General features: G+C 46.7%; 1 protein-coding gene and 1 pseudogene across 1 annotated transcript in view; one reads left to right on the top strand and one right to left on the bottom strand.

Moving 5' to 3' along the window:
• Positions 1-11270, top strand: part of LOC111973391 (centromere protein J) — a 40956-nt gene that overhangs the window by 13024 nt on the left and 16662 nt on the right. The window contains 4 exon segments of the mRNA XM_024000741.2: positions 969-1160; positions 9277-9424; positions 9588-9687; positions 9835-11122. Coding sequence (XP_023856509.1) covers positions 969-1160; positions 9277-9424; positions 9588-9687; positions 9835-11122 — 1728 coding nt within the window.
• On the bottom strand, positions 1676-2514 carry LOC111973394 (12-(S)-hydroxy-5,8,10,14-eicosatetraenoic acid receptor-like; annotated as a pseudogene).

The following is an 11270-nucleotide window of genomic DNA, read 5'->3' as shown; positions in this document are numbered from 1 at the left end:
GGATTGGACCAAAGTGCAGCGTGATATTTGGACATGATGAAGTTTATTAAAGTACTGACGAAAACCGAAAACACTTCAACAAACTACAAAATAAGAAAACGACGTAGACAGACCTGAACATGGAACTTACATAAATGCACGAAGAACTCACGAACAGGAACGGACTACATCAAACGAACAAACAAACCGAAACAGTCCCGTGTGGTGCAACATACACAGACACAGAAGACAATCACCCACAAACAAACAGTGTGAACAGCCAACCGATATATGGTTCTCAATCAGAGGAAACGTCAAACACCTGTCTCTGATTGAGAACCATATAAGGCTAATTACAAGTGACCTAAACATAGAAACACAAAACATAGAATGCCCACCAACTCACGCCCTGACCAACTAAACACATACAAAAATAACATAAAACAGGTCAGGAACGTGACAGCAATACAATGAGCAATGCACTACTACAGGACATGTTTGGAGATGATAGAAAGCGCAGGTTATGGATTAAATAAATCGATACAGAAAAAAACCACTGCATCACAATAATTTATAGTTTAAAATGGCAATAAATACTTTGAATCCATATATTTAAAAATAGTCATTTAGTCCATAGTGAAGGCTCTCCTTCACACATAGTTTCTAAGGAAACGTGATTATCCGATGAAATGACCAATGTAGATATTTCATAAAAATAGCAGATGTCAATGCCCTGCCTTAAACTGTCAAGGAACGTAACCTAAAGATTTCATTTAAGTGCATTTACTTACAGAGTTAAAGGCACCGGGCCAAGTTACTTTAAGTTTTTACGTTATTTTTTATATAAAGAAAAATTGCTGTGTTGACTAGAGGAYCTCTTGGGGGATGCTTCCTTGTAACAACAAGACCTAGTATTTTCCTCCGGGTCTCTTAGGAATTTTACCTTTTAAATCCTCCACCTAAAGTCCCTCTCTGTTTCTCATCGGCAGGACTGCTGTTATCCCCCTCTCTCTCTGCCCAGTGGCTGGGCCTGATGCCTGCTCTGGCTGCTGGAGTGGATACCTCTGGTCTCTCTGCCAACCCACAGAGGTCCAATCAGAGATCAAACGTTTATGTTTCACCTCCCTCAGGAGATGGATGGCTGCCCAAAACGGGTCCTGTTCTGACACATTCCCTCCATGGTAAGAAGTATGGATGACCACGTCGTGGTCTGTTTTTGTTGTAACTACTGCAGTATATGGTATGATAACAGAAGCTCGGAAAATATTTTGATCAACTTCTAATAATTAAGTTGTAAAGGGGGGAAGAAATAAAACTCTCAAACTATAAAAAAGTATATACATTGGCCTCATCAAGAGTAGTAGTAGTACTGTAGTAACAAATAAATAAACATAACTTAAGAGGAATATTTATTTGACCCAGACAATTAGCAACAACAGAGTCATTATGAGTGGTTTAACATGACGACATCACTGGTTAAAGAAACCAGATGACGATATATGACGATAACATAAACAAGTAGTGAATCATAGTCTGATTTAGCTAACTAACATGAATGTCTCATCATGAGAACAAACAGTCTTAATGCAGTCATAAAACAGTAATTAATTTCCTATTTTTTTGTATTTAGTAAGTATTTTACCTACTATGCTGCGTTACATTGTTGCTGCGTTTTGGATTTGAGTTGTTTCCTGCTGAGTTTGTGCTTTCATCTATTTTTAGACAGGGACAATAAGTTGTCAGTCGAGGCTTTTGAACTTAGTGCTGCTTAAGCAGTACACATTTGGGTCCACTAGACAAACCATGTAGGACAAAACCATGAGACCGTCAAAGACGGCTATATCTTCTGCTCTGGGTAAATTCTCAACTCTCACAATCAACAGAACCATTGTAGCTATGGTACAAGGCAGGAAATAGAAAGAGAAGACCAAGACAACTAAGGTGACCAGAAACACTGCTCGACACAGCTTGGTCCTATCCCCTGCTTCTTTTTGAGTGTGTTGACATTGTGGGCCGTGCAGTAGACCAACACAAAGAAAGGGATGAGAATCTGGGCGAAAAACACAACCTCTCTCAAAGTGTCAGTGACGTCCTCGACCAGTGTCATTTTACGCCCATAACTGTTACAGCACTCAAAGGTCTTCAGCATGGTTGGGATATTCAGGGGGAGCAGCAGTAGCTAGATGATGACAGAGATATGAGGAACTTTTTGAAGAACTTAAGGAAGTTATTTTTTCCAGGATGAACTACATTAAAGTAAGGATCAACTGAAATCCCAGTCAGGAAGGCAATATTGGCACCTCAATTCAGAAACAGCATGAACAACATGGCTTTGCAAGTTCCACCCTCTGTACTCCGCCACTCCCCTTCATGTTGTTGCTGTTAGATTTCCAGAACTTCATTTTGAATATAAAAGATAAAGCACTGAGGTTGAGCGGTAGAGCCAGGAAGAATTCCACAACCATCACAGAGGGGTAGAAAATAACACAGTGGTAGATTCTCTGCTGTGCAGTTCTTACTCGGCTGATCGTCATCCACAGTGCGCATTGTCAAAAGCGGTCCTCTTTACAGTCAGAGTGTCAGAGGAAGGAACAGTCCTCCTGTCACGTTCATTTAGAGATGGATTGGACCAAGGTGCAGCGTGGTAGGCGTACATTTTACTTTTATTTAAATTACACCGAAAAAACCACCAAAATACAAAAACGAACGTAAACCTACATGCAGTGCAGAAAGCAACTATACATAGACAAGATCCCACAAACTAAAGATGGAAAAAAGGCTGCCTAAGTATGATCCCCATTCAGAGACAACGATAGACCGCTGCCTCTGATTGTGTCACGTCCTGACCTTAGTTCTTTTTTGTGTCTCTATTTTAGTTTGGTCAGGGCGTGAGTTAGGGTGGGCAGTCTATGTTCTTTTTTCTAGGTTGTTTGTTTTCTATGTGTTTGGCCTGGTGTGGTTCCCAATCAGAGGCAGCTGTTTATCGTTGTCTCTGATTGGGAGCCATATTTAGGTAGCCTGTTTTCCATTGTGTGTTGTGGGTGATTGTGTTAGTGTTTGTTTCACATTTCAGGACTGTTTCGGTTTTCGTTATCATTCACTTTGTTATTTTTGTATTTTGTCGTGTTCAGTTTATTAAAATATCATGGACACTTACCACGCTGCGTATTGGTCCGATCCTTCATACTCCTCGTCTGAAGAGGAGGAAAATCGTTACTGATTGGGAACCATACCCGGCCAACAAAGAAATAGAAAAACTAGAATGCCCATCCAAATCACACCCCGACCTAACCAAATAGAGAAATTAAAAGGCTCTCTAAGGTCAGGGCGTGACCTCTCTAAGGTCAGGGCGCCCCCCCCCCCCCCCCTCTCTAAGGTGCGGAACTCCAGCAAAAACCTGACTCCATGGGGGAGGGTCCGGGTGGGCATCTAGCCTCGGTGGCGGCTCCGGTTCGGGACGTAGACCCCGCTCCGCTCGCTGATCCCTCCGCTTCCGTGGAACCGGACCGTGGGTCGTCGCTGGGGACTCCGGACCGTAGATCGTCGCCGGGGACTCCGGACCGTAGATCGTCGTCGGGGACTCCGGACCGTAGATCGTCGATGGAGACTCCGGACCGTAGATCGTCGCCGGGGGCTCCGGACTGGGAAACCTCGCAGGAGGCTCTGGACTGGGAACCGCCGCTGGAGGCTCTAGGCTGCAGACTGTCGCTGAAGGCTCTGGACCGCAGACCGTCGCTGGAGGCTCTCCGGACTGCCGACCGTCGCTGGAGGCTCTGGACTGCCGACCGTCGCTGGAGACTCAGGACTGCAGACCGTCGCTGGAGACTCAGGACTGCAGACCGTCGCTGGAGACTCAGGACTGCCGACCGTCGCTGGAGGCTTCGGGCCATGGATCATCACTGGAGACTCCGGGCCATGGATCATCACTGGAGGCTTCGGCCATGGATCATCACTGGAGGCTTCGGGCCATGGATCATCACTGGAGGCTTCGTACGTGAAAACGGTAAAGGAGATGCAGCGATTTTTAGGGTTTGCCAATTGCTACCGGAGATTTATCCGGGGTTTTGGCCAGGTGGCTGCTCCCATTACCTCACTGCTGAAGGGAGGTCCTGTACGTCTGAAGTGGTCGGTTGAGGCGGACAGGGCTTTTGGGCAGCTGAGGCTGGGATCAGAGCCGTGCTCTCTCGGCGCTCAGGCACGCCACCGAAGCTCCGCCCCTGTGCTTTCTTCTCGAAGAAGCTCAGCCCGGCGGAGCGGAACTATGATGTGGGGGACCGGGAGCTGTTGGCTGTGGTTAAGGCTTTGAAGGCGTGGAGACATTGGCTTGAGGGGGCTAAACACCCTTTCCTCATCTGGACTGACCACTGCAACCTGGAGTACATCCGGGCAGCTAGGAGACTGAATCCTCGTCAGGCAAGGTGGGCCATGTTCTTTACCCGTTTTGTGTTTACCCTGTCCTACCGACCAGGTTCCCAGAATGTAAGGCAGACGCACTGTCCCGGCTGTATGACACAGAGGAGCGGCCCATGGATCAGACTCCCATGCTCCCGGCCTCCTGCCTGGTAGAGCCGGTCGTGTGGGAGCTGGACGCGGACATTGAGCGGGCYTTGCGTACTGAGCCCGTTCCACTCCAGTGTCCCGTCAGGCTTCCGTACGTTCCGTCTGCTGTCCGTGACCAGTTGATCTATTGGGCCCACACATCACCCTCCTCTGGTCATCTGGGGATCGGTCGGACGGTGCGCTGTCTGTCTGGGAAGTACTGGTGGCCCACCTTGGCTCGGGATGTGAGGGTTTATGTTTCCTCCTGCTCGGTGTGCGCCCAGTGTAAGGCTCCTAGACACCTGCCCAGAGGTAAGCTACATCCCTTACCCGTTCCACAACAGCCTTGGTCACACCTGTCGGTTGATTTTCTAACGGATCTTCCTCCCTCACAGGGGAACACCACAATCTTGGTCGTTGTGGATCGTTTCTCTAAGTCCTGTCGTCTCCTCCCTCTGCCCGGTCTCCCTACGGCCCTACAAATTGCGGAGGCCCTGTTTACACACGTCTTCCGGCACTACGGGGTGCCTGAGGATATAGTGTCTGATCGGGGTCCCCAGTTCACTTCGAGAGTCTGGAGGGCGTTCATGGAACGTTTGGGGGTCTCGATCAGCCTTACCTCGGGTTTCCACCACGAGAGTAATGGGCAGGTGGAGAGAGTGAACCAGGATGTGGGCAGGTTTCTGCCGGGGGAGTGGGTTGCGTTCGTGCCCTGGGCAGAGATGGCCAGAACTCACTCCACCACTCCTCCACTAACCTTTCTCCCTTTCAGTGTGTATTGAGAGCCGGTTCTGGCACCGTGGCATCAGAGTCAGACCGACTAGTGGTTCAGACGAGCGGAGGAGACCTGGGAAGCCGCCCATGGTCACCTCCAGCAGGCCGCGCTGCGCCAAAAGACCAGCGCGGACCGCCACCGCAGTGAGGCCCCGGTGTTCGCACCAGGGGACAGGGTCTGGCTCTCGACCCGAAACCTGCCCCTCCGCCTGCCCTGCCGGAAGCTGGGCCCGCGGTTTGTGGGGCCATTCAAAGTCCTGAGGAGAGTGAACGAGGTATGTTACAGGTTACAGCTTCCCCCCGATTACCATGTTAACCCCTCGTTCCATGTGTCTCTCCTCAGGCCAGTGGTGACTGGTCCACTCCAAGAGTCTGAGGTTCCTCCGACTCCTGGAGTGTGTCTCTCCACTGGCCTGAGGAGTGTGTCTCTCCTCAGGCCAGTGGTGGCTGGTCCACTCCAGGAGTCGGAGGTTCCTCCGCCCCCTCTGGACATCGAGGGGGCCCTGGCGTACTCCGTCCATCCCATCCTGGATTCTAGGCGTCGGGCGGGGGGCCTTCAGTACCTCGTGGAGTGGGAGGGGTACGGTCCGGAGGAGAGGTGCTGGGTTCCGGTGGCTGATGTATTAGACCCTGAACTACTGCGTGAGGTCCACCCTCGCCGGCCGGATCACCCTGCGCCTCGCCCTCCGGGTCGTCCCCGAGGCCGCTGTCGACACACCACTGGAGCCGCGCGTCGGGGGGGGGTACTGTTCGGGCGGCGGTCGACATCACCGGCTTTCTAGCCATCGCCGCTCCATTTTTCATGTATCCATTTGTTTTGTCTTGTTCCATTCACACCTGGTTTTCATTCCCCAATCAATCCATATGTATTTATTCCTCTGTTCCCCATCATGTCTTTGTGTAAGATTGTTTGTGTTTCGTGTATTTTGGAATTGTGGATATTGTTCCGCGCATTACTTTTTGTCTATGTTCCGTGTTTGGGCACATTTTATGTTACTTTGTGCTGTCATTTTGGACCGGAATAAAAAGTGCGCCTGTTCAATACACTCTGCTCTCATGCACCTGACTTCGCCTCCAATACACACTCCTAACATTCTCTCTACTATTATTCTGACAATTCACATTGTTAAAATAAAGTGGTGATCCTAACTGACCTAAGACAGGGACATTTTACTAGGATTAAATGTATTTGGCTAAGGTGTATGTAAACTTCCGACTTCAACTGTATCTGTGTATGAGAAGTGGCCTTTTTTCTATGCTACATACTGTATATCCTTCTAACTCCCTGGGGAATTCCTATATGGAGTAAGTACATTAAGTGCACAACACCTCCAATGTAGTTGAGGTTGTCATAAATAACATGTTTGATTGATTAAACACACAGAGAGCTGAAATGTAAAGCTACAGGCAAGTTTTAGCTGGTCGTAGAATATCTCAGAGGAGCTGGGAATGTTAAAAATGCTACAAAAGGGTTGTGATATTTTCAAGAAGCAGATTGTATTCTAGGGAATTGGATATATTTACTAGCAGAAAAAAACAGTGCATGTTGTTTTTACCACATTTCCCCCATAAAAATATATACTACCGTTGAAAGTTTGAGGTCACTTAGAAATGTCCTTGTTTTTGAAAGAAAATCATAATTTTCTGTTCATTAAAATAACATCAAATTGATCAGAAATACAGTGTAGACATTGTTAATGTTGTAAATGACTATTGTAGCTGGAAATGGCAGATATTTTATGGAATATCTACATAGGCCCTACACCCAAACAAGGGCACTGCGTTCATCCACCTCTGGCCTGCTTGCCTCCCTACCTCTGAGGAAGTACAGTTCCCGCTCAGCCAGTCAAAACTGTTCGCTGCTCTGGCACCCCAATGGTGGAACAAACTCCCTCACGACGCCAGGTCAGGCGAGTCAATCACCACCTTCCGGAGACACCTGAAACCCCACCTCTTTAAGGAATACCTAGGATAGGATAAAGTAATCCTTCTAACCCCCCCCCCCCTTAAAAGAGTTAGATGCTATTGTAAAGTGGTTGTTCCACTGGATATCATAAGGTGAATGCACCAATTTGTAAGTCGCTCTGGATAAGAGCGTCTGCTAAATGACTTAAATGTAAATGTAAATGTAAATAGGCGTACAGAGGCCCATTATCAGCAATCATCAATCCTGTGTTCCAATGGCACGTTGTGTTAGCTAATCCAAGTTTATCATTTTAAAAGGCTAATTGATCATTAGAAAACACTTTTGCAATTATGTTAGCACAGCTGAAYARTGTWGTMCTGATTAAGGAAGCAATAAAACTGGCCTTTAGACTAGTTGAGTTTCTAGAGCATCAGCATTTGTGGGTTCGATTACAGGCTCAAAATGGCCAGAAACAAATAACTTTCTTCAGACACAAAGAACTTTCTTCTGAAACTCGTCAGTCTATTCTTGTTCTGAGAAATGAAGGCTATTCCATGCGAGAAATTCCAAGAAACTGAAGATCTCGTACAACGCTGTGTACTACTCCCTTCACAGAACAGCGCAAACTGGCTCTAACCAGAATAGAAAGAGGAGTGGGAGGCCCCGGTGCACAACTGAGCAAGAGGACAAGTACATTAGAGTGTCTAGTTTGAGAAACAGACTCCTCACAAGTCCTCAACTGGCAGCTTCATTAAATAGTACCCGCAAAACACCAGTCTCAATGTCAACAGTGAAGAGGCGACTCCGGGATGCTGGCCTTCTAGGCAGAGATCCTCTGTCCAGTGTTCGTTTACCCATGTTAATAATTTATTTTTATTGGCAAGTCTGAGATATGTATTTTTCTTTGCAACTCTGCCTAGAAGGCCAGCATCCCGGAGTCGCCTCTTCACTGTTGACGTTGAGACTGGAGTTTTGCGGGTACTATTTAATGAAGCTGCCAGTTGAGGCATATTATTTTAATGGACAAAAATGTGCTTTTCTTTCAAAAACAAGGACATTTCTAACTGACCCCAAACTTTTGAGCTGTGAGCTGGAGTTTGGCATGTTATTTTTGGCGTGTTATTTTTTTGGTGTGCAACCCACAAACCTTAAACTCATTCTGCAGTTTAGTATTAGGTTCTAATTACCAGAGTAAGAACTCGACGGACACTATGAAAGCTTAAACCAAATGTATTCTTCCCAAAGGATCGAACATCTGAATTAACAAAAACATATTCACACAAGCACTGATATTTAACCCTTTCTCCTCTGCTGAGTCTCCTCCTACACATCTGAACAGCCATTACATCTCTGTTGCTAGACAGAACCTTAGTGATATCTGTTCTTCCTCACTTCATCTGACCTGACCTCTACCCCAAAGTGCTCACTAGTCCCCAACTCACGGCTGTCATGGTGACTGGTACCAGACTGTGTCTGTCCTCCTCCCATAGGATCCCTGATGGCTAACGATAACATATCCTGACATAATGTAAATGTTATACATTCCCCTTTCTCCCTCAGTGGCATGAATAAGTACATTTCAAGAAATCAGAACCCAACACTATCCAGTTCAGATAAGTCTGAGATGACAGACTGATTTTCCAGGGTATTTTTTTCAAAGCCAAATGAAGGACATTACCTATTTCAACCTATTCTAAGTTTTTCCAATCATATTGCAAATACATTATCAGTTGCTTTTTGATAGATCGTCATGATTATAGAAAAACAGGAGTCAATTATTAACTTATTTAAATATCCAGGAGTGTTTTGTCAAAACTGGATCCAGAGCTGGTTAACAGGAACTAGTTACAGAACTCCAGTATAATTATCACAACCCTTTAAAGTACGAAGGCAATTAGAATTGTTGKTTGGTTCTGTTTCTCTTCATTTTACACTGTATTCAGTTGAGTACATGAATCCTCATTTACATAACAAGTTTACCCAGAAGTCAGTACTGAACTTTGTCCATCTTTTCTTTTTTATTAATACAGAATTTAAATTGTGTTGATATGTGATTCACCTTATCATGTGAATTATAGAGAGCATTCTTCCAAATAAAGATGGAAGAGAGCAGAGGAACCTCTCTCCTATCAAAGAGGAAGCTGCAGAGCAGGGGGAAGACAAAGAAGTCTGTACTGTCAGCCCATTTGGGACACGTAGACAGCCACCCAGAAACCCAGAGGACAGGTACTGAAATGATATTTCTATTCAACATGTATCACCTTTCGAATCAAATCAAAAATCTAATTTTATTGGTCACGTACACATATTTTACTGTCAGCTAATGATAGTGAAGAATCCACAAGTGAGTTGTGGTCATTTGATATTCCATACCATTTTTCTATTGAAGACCCATTAGGCCTGCTGTCAAAGAGAGAGAGAAAACCTTTCAGGAATTTGTGGAGGAACAGCTGAAAGTTGATGAATATGCACAGCAAAACAACAAGCAGGTATGGAGAGCATAGAGGATTTGCATATGGCCTACTTTCAGAGTAGTTCATGCCCTGACCATTATACATAATCTATTCATTACACTTTGTACTCATGTCATCTAAAATAAGTTATCTACTGTATCTAAGCAGCTGGTCCCTTTTCAGGACAGCAGGGAGGCCAGGAGAGTTGCAGAGAGGAGATACTTCCTGAAGAAAGGGAAGGGCGTGTCCAGGATAGAGAGGGGTAAGGACAGTGTGCAGCAGAAGACCTGGCGAAGGGCCTCCCTCTCCCTCAGCCAGCAGCCCAGGAAGGTGAGTTGTGGCAGCCAGCAGAGACGCTCATCAGCCCCCTCCCTGCAGCTCAGTGACAGGACCGGACACAGGGTCAAGCCTTTACTGATCTCCCAGAGGAGCTGCCCTGCTCTGACTGAGTCCTGGGAAAAGACAACAGGACCTGCCACACGAGAGAGAGACAACAGAGTTAATCAAACGGCCAGACAGGAGAGGACACCAAAGCCCACAGAAAATACTCAAAGCAAGGCCACTGAAAACACTGCATCTAGTGTTGATACTAGAGAGAGGAGAGATCTGTTGGGCATTACAACATCCTGTAAACGGCTTGTGAGATCGCCGTGTTTGACCTCCGTGGAGCTAAGTGATGAGGTGGTGTCACAGAATCATGTGTATGCTGCTATGAGGGACCTTGTCCATAAACAACTTGAGGTGAAGGAGCCACATTTGGCATTGCAGCCTTTTGATAGTACTACACAGCCAAACAACATGGGCCAACCTAAGGTCAAACCTCAGGCAGTAAATGTTGGCTTCAAGACAGTCAACGACCACATAGTTAGAGTCACTGACAATGGGCCGGTCTCATCAGGGACTGCGGATGGGAAAAATGTCACACACTCCAATTTCACCAATATTTCAAAATCTCAAAGCGGGTCTACAGCAGTGATGTCTCTCCTATCTCTGAGTAGTTCTAACAGTGACGAGGACGAGGACAACCCTAACTCTCAGTGCCACCAGCAGCCCACCCTCCCGTCTCCCCCACGGCTCGGACACAAGGACCAGAACCTGGACCTGTCCGATGGTGACTACGCCAGCGATGCCCCCAGTGAGGCTGGGGATAGCCTGCCCTCCAGACCTTTTCCCACCCACGGACCCACTCTCCACCACCACCACCCATCTAGCTCCTGCTCCAGCAGTGACAGTGACACAGAGCTCCGGGACATAAACTGGCACAAGACAGAATCACGTCCATTGTACCCACAGTCTGCAAGGAAAACAAGCACAGAGAGAGCCCTGCCACTGGGGAGCAGCAGCAGCAGGGGAACAGACATAAAGTCAAAACGTCCCTCCTCTGCAGAGCTCAAACCCAGCATGGTCCCTAAAGTAACATCTAGAACTAAAGAGACCGTGAAGAGCAGACATCACCAGGGGTCCAAGCGGGGTGAGTGTACTGTTTATTTTGACTCGACTAGCTGCTATAATGAACTGCTATAATGAAGAACACAGACATGAATCATGTAATAATGTATACCAGTTTACATGCTACATGACATGTTATTCTTTGAAGAGGTCTTCTCTCTACTAACAGT

Source organism: Salvelinus sp. IW2-2015, linkage group LG14 (assembly GCF_002910315.2).
Source record: "Salvelinus sp. IW2-2015 linkage group LG14, ASM291031v2, whole genome shotgun sequence".
Lineage (NCBI taxonomy): Eukaryota > Metazoa > Chordata > Actinopteri > Salmoniformes > Salmonidae > Salvelinus > Salvelinus sp. IW2-2015.
This window is presented reverse-complemented; position numbering and strand designations above follow the sequence as displayed.